This window comes from Miscanthus floridulus, chromosome 8 (genome assembly GCF_019320115.1).
Source record: "Miscanthus floridulus cultivar M001 chromosome 8, ASM1932011v1, whole genome shotgun sequence".
Classification (NCBI taxonomy): Eukaryota; Viridiplantae; Streptophyta; class Magnoliopsida; order Poales; family Poaceae; genus Miscanthus; species Miscanthus floridulus.
This window is the reverse complement of record NC_089587.1, coordinates 65,601,211-65,623,719: the sequence shown is the minus strand read 5'-3', so window position 1 is coordinate 65,623,719 and position 22,509 is coordinate 65,601,211. Positions and strand designations below refer to the sequence as shown.

Below are 22,509 nucleotides of genomic sequence, written 5' to 3'. Positions count from 1 at the left end.
TCACGCTGCAACAATATCCAAAACCGCAGCCAATATCTTCCCATGATGGTAGCCTGCATACAAGAAATAAATTGTTTCTTTTCGAAAACAACATAACTCCGTGTACAGCAGATAGCCCAGAGAAGAGCAGCGACACCCACTAGGATCAGCTTTCGTTCACTACCCCCAACGCCAGTTAACCAATTCCTGAGCATATGCAATTTGGGGTAGTTAACCCAGTAGCTATGTTGACTATACGCTAGATAGTCTTAGCATGTGGTAATCAAAGAAAAGGTGTTTAATTATTTCATTGCAATTGCAGAAACAACACTTTTGACTCCTATGCCAATTTCTCTTAGCTAAGTTATCCTTTGTTGAAATCACCTCTTTGAAGGTACCAAAGGAAGACATTTATCTTCAAGGAGATTCAGCTTCCAAATGATAGTATTCATCTTTTACATATGAAACCTGCGCCCAAACCGCGGCCAGCCAGCGTGCCACGTCACGGGTTTTTCGCGGCCATTCGATCGGGCGTGCGGACGGCCTAGATCGGGCGATCCACTGTCATTTTACGAAAAAACCCTTCTATTTTTCGGAAATCAACCCGCGCTCCAGAGGCCCTCTCAGAATATTTTGCAAAAAACACCTCAGATTATTTCCAAATCCACCCGCAGTCCAGAACGGATGGGCTCCGGGTTTTTTTTTCAAAAAAGACCTTCACTTTATCGAAAATCAACCCGCGCTCCAAAGACACTCTCAGCAATTTTTGCGAAAACCTCCTCAGATTTTTCTCAAATCAAAATACAGGCCACCTTTGATGATATCTCTTTTTTTCAAAAAATAAATTAGCTGAAACTTTTAAATTGCATAGTAAATCACAGAAAAATTATAAATTAGAAAATCAAGTTGATCTGAAATCCTAACGGGTAGAACTATGCAGTGCATCCATAAATATCACATGTTTTAGTAAGAATTTTTTCATATAAACTTTTACCTATGCTTTTAAGGGGCAAATAAAATTATACCTTCATGATGATAAAGTCTCGAAAATACATAAAAATCATAAAATGAACAAAAAAATTACTGAGTTTCTCATCACTACACCTATATTCTTATTGCCACTGGCCTAATCGAAAGGGAAGGCGCGGCAAAGCCGCGCCCGCGTTTCTAGTGAAAGGGTAACTCTCTGGTTCATAAGATAATTGTACATATATATCGCACTGAAAAAATGCCATGTCTATGTAAATCCCAAGGAAAAAAAAGTCCTTCGTATTGTTAAGCTGAATACTTTGATACAAGGTTCAATTTTTGGCGTTGCTGTGGTGTAGATCGAAACAACTGTACTTGACGATTTACAGTAATATAAACGTAGACGCTCATATATCATGAGAAATGAAGGAGTACTTTATTAATTATTATGACCGTCGCCGTGTCCACCGGTTAACAATCGGACCATGAATGGACAAGTCATCAATGGTTCCATTCGACAGACCATGAATGGACAAGTCAGATCCTCTCCGATCTCCAGTAGTAATGAATGTTGACGCGGCCGCTGTGCCTTCTTCGTACACAAAATAACCTCCATCACTAAGGCCTAATGAGGCTCACTAATCACCTTGCTATGCTTTTGACATAGAAGTTATTAACAGATACGGCCAAAACAGATTTTGAATGATGAGATGCCCGGTCGCCTCTTGGGTATGGTTTCAGAGAGGCAGGGGCACATCCACCTCTATAAATAGAAGGGGGGGGGGGGGGGGGGGGGGGGGGGGGGGGGGGGGGGGGCACCACCGAGTATGTCGTTGAAGCCCACCACCGCCATCTCCCGCCGCTACAACAACACGTCTGGATAGCCAGCAACAACCGTTGTGAGCCACACCGAAGAGGGCCTAGGGTGAAGTGCTCGCTTGAGATGCCTAAGCTAGCGAAGCAAAGAGGTACCATGTGGCACAAGGAGAGATAGGACACGAGTCATGCATCAAATGTCTATTAATCAAGCTTCCAGCAAAAATATTTGTTGAACCGTGGTTGCAAATCATAATCCTCTTGCACCATCTTAACCCTTGCAATTAATTAAATCAGTGTACCAAGATTAAACTTTGAATATGTTTGGTGCTAAAAACCATAATTATATGTGGGACCCACATGCCATGCATAATATCATTCCTATTATATGCCTAGGTTTAGATTTCGACATGGGTGCAATACAAAACATCACCATTGTACCTAAATTTTGGTCATGCTCGCTCCGATTTTGCGATGGACAAATTCTGGTGCCACACAAGGGTGGGATATAATGCAACCAAACAGGTCAACAGTCATCTATGAATGATCATATACCATGCTCTCCATATATTTGTGTTATTAGAAACACATCTATTTATAGGAGTGCCTATTTTGCAAACCTATATAATGGTTGTAAAAGTTTGTTGTAGTTATGGTACGGTCTCATGGACCTTGGCTCCTAGCCGGCCGGAGCTGTACGTCCAGCCGCACGCACCAAGCAAAATGACATTGTTAATGAAGTTGTTTGGTTCTGTATACATGGCACCTCCATCATCTTTTTTTAGATTAAGGGCACCTCCATCATCTTACTGTACTACGTGTTGTCAAGTGCTGTAAACCACATTTATCTTTTTTTAGGAGTGCTGTTGCATTGCACAGACTCCCTCTGTCCCCAAATAAATCAATTCTTAGAATTAGTGTCAGTCAAAAACTTTTTCAAGTTTGACTAGCTTTACAGAAAAGAGTAACAACATCTATGACATAAAATGAGCATATTATCAAAATATATTTTATGGTAAATTTAATGATACTAATTTGATATCATAAATCTTAATGTTTTTTTTCTAGAAATTCGGTCAAAATTTAAAATTTTTAACTTATGATAACTCTAAGAATCTATTTATTTAGAAACAGAGGGAGTACGATATAAGCGCACGCACGTACACGTCCATTCGTACGTGTAACCTGCAACGCTAGTTAAGCAAATTATTAATACTACAATCTCTGCAACAAATTAACCACCATATATATTTTCATTAAAAAGTAGTGCATGCAGGCTGATGATTTGGTCTGAATAATAATCCATTTCTAGCTTATTAACTGCCTTCTCATATAAAATAATACTACACGAATCGAAGACGGCGGCAACCGCAAGGCACTTTTGTTGCTGCCTTTTGTTTTGCAGTAACATTTACACGATTTTTTTTCTCAAACAAGTGTTCATTAATTATTTGTGATTATTTTTTCTCAAACAAGTTTTCATTATTTGTGATTTTTTTTATCAAATTCATTATTTGTGATTACATATGCATAGCATATACATGACAGTTTTTGCAATCACAAAGAGAAGAAATGCGGTGCGTGTACTTTCAAAATTAGGGGTAGCTAGATAACTGGCCAAATGCTAAATATTTTGCATACTGGTCCTGAAATTAAACTGATCCAGTTGCATTCGATGCGTATCTCTTGAAACTAGCTAGCTATAGTGCTCCTTCCACTGACGCACACGTCATTATTCTAATTTTTTGTTTGTGCACAAACGTACACACACACAACAGCTTAATTTACACAAAACAACGCTGTCACTCAACTTTTGTTTATTATATTATACAAATAAACAACAATCACACATGAGTCATAGCCTGTTCGCTTGTTGGTTTCAGCCAGCCCAAACCAACCAGCCAACAGTGTTTTCCTCTCACAAAAAACCAGCACCAGCCAGCCCAAACCAGCACCAGCCCCAACCAGCGAACAGGCCCATACTCCGTCGTCCCTTGTCTCTATCGTACCTTTGCAACATTTTTACCGTCTTTATTTCGAGGTGGTGTAACTTTGATTGCCGGTTTACCTTTACTTTACGTTTCCTTTTTACATCACTGGAATTGGTGAAAACGTTCTTTTTATAAAATAAATAAAGCATTTTGAATGATGACTCTGTCAACTTGTCATGCCATATTTATTTGATGTTTGTGGTTAAGTAATGATGTCTTCTTTTTTTCCGAAGAGTACCAATAATGCATTTTGAAAGTACAACAGCTGGATAATATGTGGGACAAATTCAAGGATCATTATTGAAATTTACATATCAGTCCCATGTGTCAGGGCCACGTCACCACATAGTTAGCATGACGCACGGAATGAGTTCTGAAGATTTGAATATGATAATGATACATTTACAAATTTAGTGTAATAAAAATGCATTTTGAGAGTACTAAGACTTGAGAATGTAGAATAATCTCATAAACCACTTACGTGAAAATTTCTCATTTGCAAACTAAGAGCAGCTAAGGTGGTTAGGCTTCTTATGGCCAAACATACTCTCCTGGGTCGAAGTCTCTACTCAAGTTGCGTGCTCATGTTAAGAGCTTGTTTGCTTTACTCTTAGGGCTCGTTCGTTTCTTCCTAATTCCACCAGGAATCATTTCAGGTGATCAAAGACAGGCAGTATGTTTGTTTGGCTGTGGCTTATCATAAACGATCGTAAATTTTCAGCCGGAACAATATTTTTCTCTCACACAAATCAGCCAGCATTATTTCTTCACGAACCAGTAACGATATGAACCAGCCAACCGAATGGGTTGAGTATAAATTAGCACAACATTCTAGGTTGGAATTGTTCCAGGGATCCATTCCCTGGGAACCAAACAGACCCTTAGGTATTTTCATTTGGTGCCGTGAGCATCCTGGTGTTTGATTTTGAACATTTGAAACTAGTTTTTTTTTCTAACAAATTTAGCATAGACATCTCGCTCTTAGAACATCTCAAAAAATGACCTAAACAAGACCCTAGTTTATTTTTTTAGTGCCAGAGTAAATAAAGACTTAACTTAATAGGACCACAACTCGAGTCACTACTTTACGAAGGCCCTAGATCTTCCATCTCAGTCATCTCCTAGGACTCTAGGAGCATGTAGGAACCTCCCTACTTCCTAGGAAATTTTCCCGTGTTACTCATTGCTGCACGTCTTTAATTTCTTTCATCCCGACTCTCTCCTGCGCAACTGCCCCGTTCCCCTCCCCAATGCGCCTCCCTCAGCGAACCCTGGGCTTAGCATGGCTCCTCTCCCCTATGCGTGCTCCTCGCCCTATCGCCCCCATACCTCAGTCGATTGGAACAATGGTGGATATGACCGAATGACGAGTGTGTTCCATATGCTATATATTTGAGGATCCTGATTTGGAGACCGTGGAGTAGACAAAAAAGAAATAATACCTTCAAAAGTAAAAAAAAATAGGAGCCCTTAATTAAGGACTTCTACTCGAGTTGCTCTTACTTATGTATGCTAATAGGAGTAAGAGTAATTACATCACGCTGCAGACACATAAATGTTTCCGTATGTGCTATATATATATATATTTTAAAAGGATTGGCCAAAATTTACAATCTTTAGTTTAGTGTGTAGGCTAACTCAAAACATAATTTAATTGCAAGAAGTAATAATATTTAATCTAAATATGTGTTTGAATTAGTTCGGTTCCTTCACATGTACTGATACTTGGCCCGGTCAGCGTCCATTCTCTCCATGACAATCGTCATCGTCGTCCTCCAATCCAATCGGCGCTCACTCCGCCGGCCGGCCGGCCGGCCGGAGCCCCTCTATAAATACTAGCCTAGGGTGTCCCGAACCGGCCGGCTGGCTCGACGCGGCCGCACCCGCCACCGCAACAAGAGGTTCGAAATTCTCAGATGGCTCCGCCGGCACGGCCGCCGCATGTTGGGGAGGACCAGCAGAACTTGGAGGAGGGCACAGGCGAGAGCTCCCCACCTCCTCGGTCGCCACGTGCGTTCAACCCCGACCTCCACGAGGTGCAGAGGAAGATCCGCGAGCGCCTCCGCCAGACGGGGCGGCACGACCGTACGCTCGCAGACCCCACCTTCAACGCCCGCTTCGCCCGCCACCTCGAGAGGTTGCCGCGGAGGTACCTCCTCGACCTTGACCTCGAAGGCAAAGTGGACGATGTCCTGCTGCACTGGAGGATCCTCGACGAGTGCGCCGACCCCAACAAGCGACCCGTCTTTCACGCGCGGTTCCTAAAGGTCCACTCTTTTTTTTTTCTCCCGTCTGATGAAAATGAATGAAGTATATAAAAAAAAAGACACACAGAGAGAGCATCGATTAAGCAAGGCAACGGGGTTATTCCGAAGCGGCAAAGAAAAAAAGAAAAGAAAAGAGGATGATTGATTCATTGTGCTGTGTTGCTAATGCTCTGCTTGCCTTGATTGATGAGCAGTATAAGACAGTTCCCATGGAGGATGACGGCACTGGCCATAGTCAAGATCATGAGGAGCCGTATCAAAAGTTGTTGGAGGAGCTCAGTTTGGAAAGAAGAAAGACTGTGGACAGAAATGATTCCATGTCTATCTCCTCTAAGACTAGGTAGTGCTTGTTCCCTTTATCCGCTCCCACTGCCTATGCTGGCTTCTTCTTCTAGCAATAATTGGATTCGCTCAGAAAGTGCTGCCTTCCTTCCTTTCTTTCATTCCTTTCAATTTTCTTAGTACACAGGATTTAGATAGAAATGATTGTGTTAATGTTTTCTTAATAAAATTTGACACTCAATGTTGTCCAGGGACGACTTGAAAACTGTCCTTCTTCATGAGATCATTTTCTCCTCCATCGACAGGCCCAAGCTCCTAAGTCGGGTAATGCCATGTACCTTGTCAGTTCACGTACTGGTCATTTCCATGTAGCCTGCTCTTCTTGTCTGGTTCTAATTTTCTCACGGCAAATGGTGGTTCAACAGCTAACTGCCTTGCTCTCTGAGGTTGGACTGAATATCCAGGAAGCTCACGTTTACTCCACAAAGGATGGTTTTTGTTTGGACGTTTTTGTTGTTGATGGCTGGAAGACAGAGGTAAATTTAAACGTGCACATATGCTTACTGCTGTGGACTTTTGAAATTATTATATCATTTCTGTTCTGTATCTGAAATTTGACTATATGGGCCCAAAATTATTTAAAGGATTGTGTTGATGTAAATCAATGAATACCAACTTACATTTTTAATAGACAGAGTGAACCATCTAATCTGTAGTTATACTCTCATGTACGATGCAACTATGCAAGGGTTGTCTGGAAAACGACTCTCATTCTGCAATTATTCATGCAGGAGACTGATGAGCTGATCGCGGCGATTAAAGAGACATTAACACAAAAAAATGTACGACACACTACTATTTTGAACATACTTCAGTAATTCTAGTTTATGATTAAGGATTAAGTCATGAATAAGACATCTTCACCCTTGTCCTGTGTCATTGGTCACAGCAAATGCGGCGTTATGCACAAAACCCTGATATTAGCCAGCATTTCATTGTTAACATTTTCTAAAGAGTTAAATTATCTCCATGTAATACGCAGGCATCACCATCTAATTCAACAAATTCTTCGACATCGGAGAGAATAGTTGACCTACAACAAAAGGTTGGAGATTGTGAAATTGACTTAAGCATGCTAACAAGGGATGATAAGATAGCATCTGGATCGTCTGCAGATTTGTAAGCACTATTTTGATGCATCAATGTTCCCAGAAATACCATTACCTTAAAATTCACTTATTTGAATTTTGAAATGTGGTGCCCACTTTGCCACTTCAATCCTAACCTTCCTTTTGTGCCAGCCTATTCTCTCTATAAATATCTACAGATGCTGCTTGTCATCTGCTGAAAATGAAATAAACGATTTTTAATTAGTAGATTGTCATTAAGCCAGCTGACAACTTGTCATGTGTATTAACCTATGTTTTGCTTCCATAGACAATGTCATACAATAGTTTACTGTCCAATCTCCAATGCTTATCACTGATGTTGTTGTTCACAGATATCGAGGAACTTATAAAGGCCATGATGTTGCTATAAAGTGTCTCAGATCTGCAAATCTCAGCAATCCTTCACAAGTTGAGTTCCTGCAGGAAGTACTTATTCTAAGGCAAGCTTTCACTGTACATAATAACTGAATAAATCAGTTCCATTTTGTTCCAACTAATTCTAGATATTTTCTCTCCAGGGGTGTTAACCATGAAAATATTCTGCAATTTTATGGGGCATGCACAAAGCATCCAAACTATTGCATTGTAACAGGTATGATCACCTGTTAATTTTTATTTTTTTTGTTATTTGGCTGGGATTGGATTATGGACTCTTAACCATTGCTGCAAACTGTTGGAATATTGTTACACATGTATGGTAGGCTTGTATAGTTACGGTTGTTACGGTTACACATGTATGGTAGGCCTGTATAATAAGCTATTATTGGTGTCTATCACCTCCTGTAATTCAGCCCATTGGCTTATATATAATGGCGCCCCTGGCTGTTGCCCTGTGTGGCCTTTGCCCCCAATCTGATCTTCCCACTCTAACATGGTATCAGCCGCATACCCGATCCTCTGCTTCCGCTGATCGCACGCCCAGGCCGCGACTCTTCTTCCTCGCGCCGCCACCCCTCTCCGCGCGTGTTCCCCTCATGACGCGTCCACCCACCCGGCGGCCCGCCCTCCTCTCTCTTGCCATGGCCGACGACGAGATCGTGCCCGATCCCACCGCGGCTCTTGCTGCAGCCCTCGCCGCAGTCCTTCCTGCCGCCGCCCCTCTGAATCCTGCTGCCTCTCTCGCCACCATCAATATCAAAACTCACCTCCCCATCACCCTGGAACTTCACCCGCCCAATTATCGTGCCTGGCGTGAGCTTTTCACCACCCTCCTCGGCAAGTTCGGCGCTGGTCACCACATCGATGGTACGCCGGTGCCTGACCTGGTCACGCCGGTGTGGACGACGACGGATTTCTCTGTCCGATCCCTCCTCTACTCGTCCATCTCTCCGAAGCTGATGAACAAGGTGATGACGCCCGGCGCAAACGCCCGCACCATCTGGCTGGCGATCGAGGCGCAGTTCCAGAACAACAAGTCGTCGCGGGCCCTTGCGTTGGAAGCGGACTTCCGCAATCTCGCGCAAGGCAACCTCTCCTTCTCCGACTATAGCGAGCGCCTCAAGTCGTACGCCGACGGGCTCGCCGATCTTGGATTCCCCGTCAACGAACCGACTCTGGTCCTCACGCTCATTCAAGGCCTAAGTCCGACTCTTCGTCACATGGGGACCCTCATCAAATCCCGGGATCCCCTGCCGACGTTCAGCACTGCGTGCTCCATGCTGGAACTTGAGGAGGCGGACCTCAAGACCCCGCAGCCCGGCGAACAAACGGCGCTGGTGGTGGCGCCTCAACCGCCGGCGCCCCAGCCGTTCGCTTCCCCTTCGGCGCCCCAGCAGTCCTCTTCTGCACCGCGGAACAACAACAAGAACAGGAACAAGAACAAAAATCGCAACAGTGCGCCATCCTCCGGCAGGTCTGGCGCGCCCGGCGGTTTCGGCGGTTTCCTGAACCCCTACACCGACACCTTCCAGATGTGGCCAATGCAGCCTACCCAGGGCGTGCTTGGTCCACGTCCCGGTGTTCCGCATCAGGCCATGTTCGCTGGCGCCCCTCCCGGATTACCTACTGCCGGCGCGCCTGCAGCAGCTGCAACGACGTCCGCCACGAACACCTGGGATCCCACTGCCTTGATCAACACGCTGAACTCCATGACCCTGCAGCAGCCCGACTGGTTCATGGATTCCGGCGCGTCCTCCCATCTCTCCAACGATCAGGGTATTCTCTCCTCCACTTCTCCTTCCCACACACCCACAAATATTCTTGTCGGCAACGGCTCTTCCATTCCCATCACCGCTCGTGGCAGTGTTGTTTTTCCCTCTCCTACCCGGCAATTTTCTTTATCCAACGTTTTAGTTTCTCCTCAATTAGTCACCAATCTTATTTCCGTGCGCAAGTTTACCATTGACAACCTTGTGTCTGTGGAATTTGACCCGTTTGGTTTGTCTGTGAAGGATCTGAAAACTAAGGCGCTGCTCTATCGGTGCAATAGCTCCGGCGATTTGTACCCTTTCTTCACGCCACCCACCTCCACTCGCGCAGTGTTGCTGGCTCTTGCAGAAGACATTTGGCATCGTCGCCTCGGCCATCCCAGCGCCAAAGTTCTCTCAATTGAAGTCAGCCAACGCCATCTCTGTCGCCCCAAATAAAACACCTGCCACTCCTTGTCATGAGTGTCAGTTAGGAAAACATTTTCGTTTGCCGTTTTCTACATCTTTAACGCGCACTCAGCGCCCTTTTGAGATTATTCATTGTGATTTGTGGACTTCTCCGGTTCCCAGTGTGTCTGGCAATAAATATTATTTGGCGTGTTTAGATGATTTCACTCATTATCTCTGGACATTTCCCTTGAAACTGAAATCTGACACTTTTTCCACTATTCGCGATTTTCACACCTACGTGTTAACACATTTTCAGTGTCGTATCAGTTTCGTCCAATGCGATAATGGTCGTGAATTTGATAACCACGCTGCTCGCTCATTTTTTCTTTCCCAGGGAATTCGGTTCTGACTCTCTTGCCCGCACACTTCACCACAAAATGGAAAAGCTGAGCGTGTCATCCGCTCAATCAACAATATTCTTCGAACATTGTTGATTCAAGCCAGTCTTCCTCCCGCCTTCTGGGCCGATGCCTTACACACAGCCACCCACCTCTTTAACCTCCACCCCACAAAAGTCCTCAAAAATCTCACTCCACACCAGGCTTTGTTCGACTCCAAGCCGTCCTATTCCCACCTCCGGGCTTTTGGATGTCGCTGCTATCCCAACCTATCGGCTACCACTCCTCACAAACTTGCGCCACGATCCACCGAGTGCATCTTTCTCGGCTACCCCTCCGATCACAAGGGCTACCGTTGTCTTGATCTCAAGTCTAACAAAATTATCACGTCCCGGCATGTCGCGTTCGACGAGCTCACATTTCCTTATGCCGCTCGTACTAGCACCCTTGCCTCTTCGTATTCGTTTTTGGATGACTTTGCAGATGATGATACGGTGCTCCCTGGTGCTCCTGCGCCTCTGCCCGGCGTGCTCGGCTCACTGCCGGCAGGAGGACCTGCCCCATCGCCCGGCACACCTGGATCCACGGCGCCGCACGGGCCTGCCCCGTCGCCTGACGTGACCGAACCGGCGCCATCCTCGTCGCAAGCTGCTGCAAGAGTGTCGGCGTCGCTGACCGGGCCAGCCCCGATGCACGGCGCGCCCGGTTCAACGTCAACGTCGCACGCCACGTGCGGCCCCTCCACGCACGGCGCTGCTGGTGCGGGCACCTCTTCATCGGCGCCGAACGACTACAGCACCAGGCCGCCTATAACAGCTGTCTATACTCGCCGTCCACGTCCTGTGGAACTCTCCATCGAACAGCGCGATCCCGCGCCGGCACCACCTGCTCCTCAGCAGGCCTCTCGTGCATCTGCTCCTGCGCCGATTCCCGTCTCTCAGCGGTCTTCAGAAGCTCAGAAAGTACCCATTCCACCTATCTCCAATGACCATCCAATGGTTACTCGGGCCAAGAGTGGGTTCCGCACTCCAGCCACTTTTCAGGTTGCCGGACCATCGCCCATTCCAACATCCTACAAGCAAGCTCTTGCTGATCCTAATTGGAAGAATGCAATGGTTGAAGAGTTCAATGCTCTCACGGCTAACAGGACTTGGGATTTAGTGCCTGCCCCACCCAATGCCAACATTGTTACTGGGAAGTGGATTTATCGCCAAAGCTTAAGTCTGATGGGTCACTGGATCGTTATAAAGCCCGTTGGGTGCTTCGTGGTTTCTCTCAGCAACCAGGTGTCGATTTTGAGGAGACCTTTAGTCCGGTGGTGAAACCTGCTACGATTCGCACTGTTCTTTCTCTGGCAATCAGTAGCAACTGGTCTATTCATCAACTGGATGTGAAGAATGCCTTAAATGGTACTCTGGAAGAGACAGTTTACTCTCAGCAGCCATCCGGGTTCATTGATCCAGCCTTTCCACAACATGTTTGCAAGTTGAACAAGTCACTGTATGGACTTAAACAAGCCCCACGCGCTTGGTATACTCGCTTCCAGTCTTTCATACTCTCTACTGGATTTTGCAGTTCCAGATGTGACACCTCCTTGTTCATCCGCAAGTCTGGCAATGACATTGCGTACTTGCTACTATATGTGGACGACATCATTCTGACGGCCTCCTCCTCGGCACTGCTTCAGCAGATCATTGCCTCCCTTCAACAGGAATTTGCTATATCCGATCTTGGTGAACTTCAATATTTCCTTGGCGTCACTGCATCCCGGAATACCTCTGGTTTGCTGTTGACTCAAGATAAGTATGCCTTGGAGCTTCTTACCCGTGCCAAGATGCAGCACTGCAACCCCTGTGCCACTCCCATTGAAGTGAGCCCCAAGCTACCTGCAGAGGCGGGTCCTCCAGTCGCCGACGCCTCCCTCTATCGCAGTCTAGCTGGTGGTCTTCAGTACCTTACTCTTACACGGCCTGACATCGCTCACGCCGTCCAACAGATCTGCCTGCATATGCATGATCCGAGGGAGGAACACTTCTCTCTTCTGAAGCGCATTCTTCGCTACATCAAAGGCACTATCAAGTATGGTCTTCAGATCACTCGCAGCTCCTCTCATGATCTGCTCCTTTACTCCGATGCGGACTGGGCGGGCTGCCCCGATACTAGGCGCTCTACCTCCGGCTTCTGTGCCTTTATTGGCGATAATCTGGTGTCCTGGTCTTCCAAACGGCAACAGACAGTCTCTCGTTCGAGCGCTGAAGCTGAATATCGCAGCGTTGCTAATGCTGTGGCCGAAGCATGTTGGCTCCGCCAGCTTCTTGCTGAACTTCATCGCCCGTTGTCTAAGGCTACGGTGGTTTACTGCGACAACATTAGTGCTGTATACCTCTCCACCAACCCGGTTCAACATCAGCGCACCAAGCACGTGGAAATTGATTTGCACTTTGTGCGTGATCGTGTTGCTCTCGGGGAAGTTCATGTTCTACATGTTCCAACAACACTTCAATATGCGGACATCTTCACAAAAGGACTGCCTACTGCTGTCTTCCAGTCCTTCCGATCCAGCCTCAACGTCCGATCCTCTCCCGGTTGATACTGCGGGGGGCTGTTGGAATATTGTTACACATGTATGGTAGGCTTGTATAGTTACGGTTGTTACGGTTACACATGCATGGTAGGCCTGTATAATAAGCTATTATTGGTGTCTATCACCTCCTGTAATTCAGCCCATTGGCTTATATATAATGGCGCCCCTGGCTGTTGCCCTGTGTGGCCTTTGCCCCCAATCTGATCTTCCCACTCTAACACAAACTCATGGTGATATTATTCTTGTGTACACATGAGCCATGAATAAATGGTGATATCACCCCGCAACCTGCATACACACTTTGGAATGTAAACAGTGATAGACTTGTAATCTTTCACTTACCTATTAGGGAACATAACAAAGAACAAATCATTGAGTCCCTTAGCCATTAACAGCCCATGGTCTATTTAGTTGGCGATGTAGCTTCGTGGTGTCGCTTTTTCCTCTCCCATCTACTTCTCTGTTCCTCTTCTTTGTCGAGATTGTTGGTGCCTTGGTGGTGTAGGCAGCAATGCTGTGTATACGGTTCCCTGGTGCACTGGAACCACCGTGGTCAAACATGTCAAGGAAAGAGTAAGAGAATGTTATGGGAAAAATATTTGTCTATGATACCGATAGTCACAAAAGGTAGCAACAGAGGGGCTGCATCAGCATTACTAAGAATGGTGATGAGTGTATAACCTAGCAAAGATTTGATCTTTTTCTTTGTAACTGCCTGAATTAAGTAGTAGTGATCTGTGATATCCAACCACCTAGCAAATATCCCACTGTTCTCTTTCTAGGTCTAGATATTATTTCTATGCATTCACTAGTTGATTCCATCCAAGTGTCATTAATGTTTGTTTTCCTGTTCCAAGTGCAATATCATGAATGATGCTTATGCCTTAAACTCTTACTCAATGTTTGTGAATCTTCTGTGAAAAAGAACAAGTTTTGAGAGTGAGCTAAGCAATTTTGGTGTTTCCCATTTGTCTATTATGCATCTCTTATTCATTAATGTCGATATTTTTGTGTTCCGGTAGCTCAGCTGCAAATGCAGCTATGACCTCACCTTTCTCTTTTGTCGTTGGTTCTGTTCCTTACAGAATACATGCCTGGAGGGAATATATACGACTTTCTTCACAAGCAAAATAACTTCTTGGAACTCCATAAAATTCTAAGATTTGCTATCGATATCTCAAAAGGAATGGATTATCTGCACCAGAATAACATTATACACAGAGATTTGAAGTCTGCAAATCTTCTCCTAGGCTTTGACCAAGTATGCACACTTATTTAGTATTTTGAAGCTAATCATCATTAGTGCCCATTCTCTTCCTCCTTTCCAATTCTCTTTACAAAATCTGGAAAGTCCATAAAGGAAAGCCAGTAATTCGCATAATACTCAACTTGGTTTTAGGTAGGTACTCAGACGGGACTGCTGTTGTATAATATCTTTGCTTTAAATGCCTAAAGGTGATACATATTAGAATCCACTTCTGGCAGACTAGCAATTGCATGATAAATAGCATGTTCAATGGATATCATTTTAATTTCCAAGAAATCCTTTGTAAGTTCCTCAATATATATACTATACAGAGAAATAAGCCCCAGCAACTGAAAGAGCATGTAATTACAACAACAACAACAACAACAACAACAAAGCCTTTAAGTCCCAAACAAGTTGGGGTAGGCTAGAGTTGAAACCCAACAGAAACAATCAAGGTTCAGGCACGTGAATAGCTGTCTTCCAAGCATTCCTATCTAAGGCTAAGTCTTTGGGTATATTCCATCCTTTCAAGTCTCCTTTTATTGCCTCTACCCAAGTCAACTTCGGTCTTCTTCTGCCTCTCTTCATGTTACTATCCTGACTTAGGATTCCACTACGCACCGGTGCATCTGGAGGTCTCCGTTGCACATGTCCAAACCATCTCAACCGGTGTTGGACAAGCTTTTCTTCAATTGGCGCTACCCCTAATCTCTCACGTATATCATCGTTCCGAACTCGATCCCTTCTTGTATGCCCGCAAATCCAACGCAACATACGCATTTCCGCGACACTTAGCTGTTGAATATGTCGTCTTTTCGTAGGCCAACATTCTGCACCATACAACATAGCAGGTCTAATCGCCGTCCTATAAAACTTGCCTTTTAGCTTCTGTGGTACCCTTTTGTCACATAGGACACCAGACGCTTGCCGCCACTTCATCCACCCTGCTTTGATTCTATGGCTAACATCTTCATCAATATCTCCGTCCCTCTGTAGCATTGATCCTAAATATCGAAAGGTATCCATCCTAGGCACTACTTGACCTTCCAAACTAACATCTTCCTCCTCCCGAGTAGTAGTGCCGAAGTCACATCTCATATACTCAGTTTTAGTTCTACTAAGTCTAAAACCTTTGGACTCCAAAGTCTCCCGCCATAACTCCAGTTTCTGATTCACTCCTGTCCGACTTTCATCAACTAGCACTACATCGTCCGCGAAAAGCATACACCAAGGGATGTCCCCTTGTATGTCCCTTGTGACCTCATCCATCACTAAAGCAAACAAATAAGGGCTCAAAGCTGACCCTTGATGTAGTCCTATCCTAATCGGGAAGTCATCCGTGTCTCCATCACTTGTTCGAACTCTAGTCACAACATTGTTGTACATGTCCTTAATGAGCCCGACGTACTTCGTTGGGACTTTATGTTTGTCCAAAGCCCACCACATAACATTCCTTGGTATTTTATCATAAGCCTTCTCCAAGTCAATAAAAACCATGTGTAGGTCCTTCTTCTTCTCCCTATACCGCTCCATAACTTGTCTTATTAAGAAAATGGCTTCCATGGTTGACCTTCCGGGCATGAAACCAAATTGGTTCATAGAGACCCGCGTTATTGCTCTCAAGCGATGCTCGATAACTCTCTCCCATAGCTTCATAGTATGGCTCATCAACTTAATTCCCCGGTAATTTGTACAACTTTGAATATCCCCTTTATTCTTGTAGATCGGTACCAATATACTTCTCCTTCACTCATCAGGCATCTTGTTTGATTGAAAAATATGGTTGAACAACTTGGTCAACCATACTACAGCTATGTCCCCGAGGCATCTCCACACCTCGATTGGGATACCATCCGGTCCCATCGCCTTACCTCCTTTCATCCTTTTCAACGCCTCTCTGACCTCAGATTCTTGGATTCTCCGCACAAAGCGCCTATTGGTGTCATCAAAAGAGTCATCCAACTGAAAGGTTGTGTCCATATTCTCACCATTGAACAATTTGTCAAAATACTCTTGCCATCGATGTCGGATCTCATCCTCCTTTACCAAGAGATGCTCCCTTTCATCCTTAATGCACTTAACTTGGTTGAAGTCCCGTGTCTTTCTCTCACGAACCCTAGCCATCCTATAAATATCCTTCTCTCCTTCCTTCGTACTCAAATGTTGGTAAAGATCCTCGTACGCTCTACCCTTTGCCACACTTACAGCTCGCTTTGCAGTCTTCTTTGCCACCTTGTACTTCTCTATGTTGTCCACACTCCTGTCATGGTACAAGCGTCTATAGCATTCTTTCTTCTCCTTAATAGCCCTTTGGACTTCCTCGTTCCACCACCAAGTGTCTTTAGCCTCGCGTCCCCTTCCTTTGGTTACTCCACACACCTCTGAGGCTACCTTCCGAATGTTGGTTGCCATCTTGTCCCACATATTGTTTATGTCGTCTTCTTCCTTCCAAGAGCCCTCTTTGATAACCCTTTCCCTAAATACCTCTGACGTCTCCCCTTTCAGTTTCCACCACTTTGTTCTTTCAATCTTAGCTTGTTTATCCCTACGGGCACGCACCTGAAAACGAAAATCTGCCACTAAAAGCTTATGTTGAGAAACAACACACTCCCCTGGTATCACCTTGCAATCCAAGCATGCTCGTTTGTCCTTTCTTCTTGCGAGGACAAAGTCAATCTGGCTCCAGTGTTGTCCGCTACTGAAGGTCACTAGATGAGATTCTCTCTTTCTAAATAAAGTGTTGGCTATCATCAGGTCAAAAGCTACCGCGAAGTCCAAAACTTCCTCCCCCTCCTGATTCCTACTACCATACCCAAAACCTCCATGAACTGCCTCGAAACCTGCGCTTGTAGTACCTACATGCCCATTAAGATCTCCTCCTATAAAAAGCTTCTCACTACTAGGTATAGCTCTAACCAGGCCATCTAAGTCTTCCCAGAACTGTCTCTTAGCACTCTCGTCGAGGCCTACTTGGGGGGCATACGCACTAATTACGTTCAAGACCATATCACCAACGACAAGCTTGACTAAGATAATCCTATCTCCTTGCCTTCTCACTCCCACCACACCATTCTTGAGGCTCTTATCAATCAAAACTCCTACTCCATTTCTATTCGCGACTGTCCCTGTGTACCAAAGCTTGAAACCTGTATTGTCCACCTCCTTCGCCTTCTGACCCTTCCATTTAGTCTCTTGAACGCATAATATATTTACACGCCTCCTAGTCGCGGTATCAACTAATTCTCTTAACTTACCTGTAAGTGACCCTACATTCCAACTACCTAAACGGATCCTAGTTGGTTCGACTAGCTTCCTTACCCTTCGCACCCGTCGACTCTGATGCGAAGACCCTTGCTCATTTTTCACTACACCCGGGCGCCGATGTAGCGCGCCACTAAGGAAGCGACGACCCGATCCTTGGTTACTTGACACCATGCCCAGATCACGACACGGCGCGTCACGGGGGTGACGACCCGGCCCTTGCCCATTTAACACCATACCCGGGTTCCGATATGGCGCGTCGCTAAGAGGGTTACGCCCCAACGATTTTCTTTCGGGTTTCATCTCAAAGAGCATGTAATTACATTTAGAAAAAACAATACGATTCTCATAATATCTCATCTTCAGTTTCTCTATCAATATATTATAGAATTTAGCTGTGTTGATGTCAGAGCTTGGTAAATGTTTGTTTTTTCCACTGGATTCATCTGACATGCCAAGCTGTTAACTTGTACATCTGCTTTTGGAAATAGGTTGTAAAGATCGCAGACTTTGGTGTGGCGCGACTTGGAAGTCAGGAGGGGCAGATGACTGCTGAAACTGGAACCTACCGATGGATGGCACCAGAGGTATGGTTGAGATCTTGTTTCTTTTTGTCTCGAATATGCAGGAGAGCTGTGTATCATTTCATTAAGAAGAAGAGTTGTAAAATATAACACGCACACCACCCATACACCCCTTAACTTTCAGTTACATTCGCGCCTGTCAAAATAAAACACAACCAACTACTAACAACGGTGATGGGCTTAATCGTTTGCTACAGGGAGCCGTGCAAGCTCCCTTGCTCCAGCTAAACACCACAGATGCGCTTCCTCTTCGATGTGTGTTAGGATTCTCTGCACGTTTGTCGACACCTCGTTGAATACACAATCGTTTCGCTGCTTCCAAATCATCCATGCTCCCAAAATAATCAGGGAATTGATTCCCTTTCTGAAGACTGTAGGCGCCAGCTTGTCTACCTTGATCCACCAATCCTCAAATGAAGTGTCCGCAGCTTGAGGGGCTAGAACTGAGAGTCCCACTTTACTGAGCATTTGAAACCACACTTGTTTAGCGAAAACACAGCCAATGAGGATGTGCTGGATGTCCTCCTCGACTTGATCGCAGAGCACACTGCAGGTTGGGTGGGGTAGTCATCTTCTCGCTAGTCTGTCTGCCGTCTAGCAACGTTTGTGAACCACCAACCAGATAAAGAATTGGCATTTCTTAGGCGCCCAGCTCTTCCAGATGAGTTCCCATGGTTCAAAATGTACTGCTCCAATGAAGAAGGTCTCATAAGCCGATTTTTGACGAATATTGTCCAGAAGCTGAGAATCTCCATTGATGCTTGTCTGGGACGCCCGACAATAGCTGCACTTCCTCCAGCAGGTCCACGATTCCTATGAACTCGGCAAGAGCAGCGACACTGAGAGCACCCCGGATGTCGTGAGTCCATTGAAACTCATGCAACGCTTCACTAACTTTACGTCGATTCCATCGCCGTTTCGGGGCCAGGGCGAAAATGTGAGGAGCTAGGACATCAAGGGACGAGCTGTGGAGCCAATTGTCGGTCCAGAACAGAGTGGTATTTCCATCTCCCACAATTGTGTTCATGGCTGCAACAAAGAGAGCTTTGACTGGCTCCTGCACTTGAATAGGGAAGGCAGCCCATGGTTTGTCCAACTGAGTTTTTTCTAACCATAACCATCTCATCCGAAGTGCCCAGCACAAAGATTTTAGATCATGAATCCCCAGACCACCAAGTTCGAGTGGTCGAGTTACTTTTGGCCAAGCCAGCAAGCAGTGACCCCCTTTTGCATCTTTCCTTCCTTGCCAAAGGAACCCTCTACGAATCTTATCCATGGCCTTCAATGCCCAAGGTGGCAGGTCCACCTCCATGGCAAGGTAGATAACCATGGAGGTCATAACAAATCTAACCTGTACAGTTCGACCGGCTCTATTCATAAAGTCTGTTTTCCATCCCGGTAACTGGTTTGCGAGACGATCAATGATAGGCTGGACCTGGGCTTTCATCAGCTTCTTGACCAATAAAGGTAAAACAAGATATTTGCAAGGAAACTCTAGAATCTCGCACGGGATCCGCTGTTGTACAAAATCCAATTCCTCGGTGGTGCAGCGAATTGGGGTGACGCTGCTCTTTTGAAAATTCGTTTTCAGCCCTGTAGCTGCGCCAAATACCCATAAGATATCCATGACAAGGTCAATATCCGTAGCAACCGGATGGAGGAACGTGACCATGTCATCCGCGTATAGGAAAACCCGATGTTGGAGAGGGTGTTGTGTTAAAGGTTGAAGCAGCACCATGTCATTGGCCTTCTGTACAATCGCATTAAGAACATCCACGACCAATATGAACAACATAGGAGACAGCGGGTTGCCTTGTCGCAGTCCCCGTTGGTGTTGAATTTCCTGTAAGTAGAATCTTTGTGGAAGAAGAGAAAAGGATGCCGCTGATGATACTGCACCATCTATCTCCGAAAACCCGATGTCGTAACACCTCCAACAAAAAAGGCCATGACACAGAGTCGAAAGCATTCGTTATATCCAGCTCGAGAAGAATGCGAGGGAGTTTTTGTTGGTGAAAGATCCGGGCGGTCTGCTATACCAACATAAAGTTGTCTTGTATACATCTTCCTTTGATAAAGACGTTCTGATTGTTGTCCACTAAATCATGAAGTTTACGGGCCAGCCGATTGGCCAAAATCTTGGTTACCAACTTAGCAAAGCTGTGAATCAAGCTGATGGGCCGAAAGTCCTTGACCTGACCTGCTGCCTTCTTTTTTGGAATGAGGGTGAGAAATACTGAGTTGAGCATCCACAAGTTCTGAATATTGCCACACTGAACTGCAATCAGGGCCGCCATAATATCTGATTTGATGATGGGCCAACAACTCTTGTAGAAACGGCCGGTAAAACCTTCCGGGCCAGGGGCTTTGTCGGAAGGCATACCTTTGATCGTTTCCCACACCTCTTCTTTGGTAAAGAAGGCATCTAACTCCTGAATGTCCTGTGGCGGCAGCTCCAGCTGTTCAAGGTAAATTGAGATGTCACGCTGTTCAGCGGTTCCTAACAAACTGTTGTAGAAATCAAAAGCTGCCTGCTCCTTGTCTTCCTGTCTTGTGAGGATATTGCCATTTGCCACAAGCTTAGGAATGAAATTCTTTCTCTTCCAGTGCTGTGAGTGGAGGTGGAAGAGGGCCGTGTTGGCGTCCCCATCTCTTAGCCAGTCAATACGAGATTGTAATCTTGCGATAGTACGCAACAACAATGATAAGGCCAGTTCATGCTTTTTTAACATACAACGCAGTCTTTCCCTCTTGGAGAAGTGGTTTGTCTTTCTTTAGTATAGTGTTTCATTCTTTTCATTCTGACCTGTACTTCATTGTTCATCTAACAGAAACTCCTAATTGTTACCAAATATGCCAAAAGTTCTATCCAATCTTTTAGTTTTAGTTATTATCTTATCTGCAAGGTCAGCAAGTATTGATTCAAGAGTTGCATGTGAACTTCTTAAGTTTCCTCAAGAGAATCCTCTTCATCTGTAAGGTTTGGTCTCGATGAGCAGATGATTTAGCTTGACATTTTGTTAGACTCTTTGACTCTGTAGAAGGCTGTTTTAAATTCCTTGCCAAACCCTGCAAAATTGGCCTAAATGACTTGACTTCCTTTTTAAGTCATATACACTTTAATTCATTTTACTTGTTGCATGGTTTAATATTCAGCAGATGTGTCCCATCCTTTTCCGTGAAATAAGGCAAACAAATGAAGTTTATTTTGTATCTCTATGTCTCAGGTTCAGGAATTTCTGTTCCCAAAGACAACAAATCCTCTTGCCCCCCTTAAATAAAGTTTATACCTTGAACATTGTATTTGAATAGCGTGCTCACAAGAGTTGGTTGTCTTGACAGATAATTAATCATAAGCCGTATGACTACAAAGCGGATGTATTCAGCTTTGCCATTGTTCTTTGGGAGCTTGCAACTTCAAAGGTAGGGCTTGGTGTCGAATGCAGCTTGAGATTACTTCCAGGTCGTTTAAGCATTAGTATTCTGTTTACTAAAGATAACGTGAAGTCTTAACTGTACCATAGGTCCCATATGACAACATGACACCCTTGCAAGCTGCATTAGGAGTAAGGCAGGTACGGATTTCTGTTCCAAATACAGGCTAAGCCCATTTTCTAGGTAGATGTCTTTATTGATGATGCTGGTTTTGTAAACGTATCATGAATACATATACTACTGCCATTTTTGTATGACAATAAAACCAACATCACCGTGTAAAACATAGCAATCAGCATTCTGAAACTGGTTTCTGTAATCCATTGCATTTGTTGGGAGATTCTTGTTGAATTGAACTTCTTTGTTCCTTAATACACATTCGTTACCTTCCTTTAGGGATTGCGCTTGGACATTCCGGCCAGCGTGCACCCAAGATTGACCAAACTGATTCGACAGTGTTGGGATGAAAATCCTGATGTGCGTCCGACTTTTGCAGAGATCATTATAGAACTCCAAGATATTCTACACTATATGCAGGTAGTATAAGCGACTGTAATGCCCGTGCAAATTATATGAGAATGGTAATGATAATAAACAGATAAAGTTGGAGCTATTGTTTCTTGAGATCCACTTGCCATGTCTTTTTTTGTTTAATACAATAACAGTAACCCTGAGCATATGTTGTTTTTAACAGGCACCGAAGGGACCCAGTCGTCGTTCTAGAGCAAAGATGCAAAAGAAATCAGAGGGATGAAAAATACATATGTACCCAGGGCAAGGGGTACCCAGTTTTTTTTTTTTTTTTGTTATACACAACTTATAGTACAAGTGGTTTTAGCAATGGGAGCAGCATGCTGGTGCTGGTGTGATTTATGTGGTGCCGTGGTGGTGTACATATGTGTCAGTATGAGCTGTTTGTGCATTTGCAGCTGAAGGTATCGGAGTTGACGCTACATATGTGTCAGTATGGGCTGTTTGTGCATTTGCA

General features: G+C 44.9%; 1 protein-coding gene across 4 annotated transcripts; it reads left to right on the top strand.

Annotated features, from left to right (window-relative positions):
• The first annotated feature begins 5,473 nt into the window (after positions 1–5,473).
• LOC136476563 (serine/threonine-protein kinase STY8-like) lies at positions 5,474–22,329 on the top strand. Of its 4 annotated transcripts, none has more exons than XM_066474441.1 (14): positions 5,474–6,022; positions 6,217–6,362; positions 6,556–6,628; positions 6,769–6,840; positions 7,096–7,146; positions 7,347–7,483; positions 7,806–7,913; positions 7,992–8,065; positions 14,078–14,253; positions 17,994–18,089; positions 21,429–21,509; positions 21,611–21,661; positions 21,918–22,058; positions 22,216–22,329. In XM_066474441.1, the coding sequence occupies exons 1-14, from the start codon at positions 5,672–5,674 to the stop codon at positions 22,273–22,275; spliced, it is 1,617 nt and encodes a 538-aa protein (XP_066330538.1). In that variant the 5' UTR covers positions 5,474–5,671; the 3' UTR covers positions 22,276–22,329. The 4 variants fall into 4 exon arrangements, with proteins under 4 accessions (XP_066330538.1, XP_066330537.1, XP_066330539.1 ...); XM_066474440.1 differs by having other exon boundaries at positions 6,730–6,840; XM_066474442.1 differs by having other exon boundaries at positions 6,730–6,840; positions 21,918–22,102.
• The last annotated feature ends 180 nt before the right edge of the window (positions 22,330–22,509 follow it).

Bases quoted from the DNA above. Each gene is read 5' to 3' on its own strand.
- LOC136476563 (XM_066474440.1), top strand. From the start codon at position 5,672: ATGGCTCCGCCGGCACGGCCGCCGCATGTTGGGGAGGACCAGCAGAAC. The intron at 6,023-6,216 runs GTCCACTCTTTT...ATTGATGAGCAG, and splicing joins TTCACGCGCGGTTCCTAAAG to TATAAGACAGTTCCCATGGA. The intron at 18,090-21,428 runs GTATGGTTGAGA...TTGTCTTGACAG, and splicing joins ACCGATGGATGGCACCAGAG to ATAATTAATCATAAGCCGTA.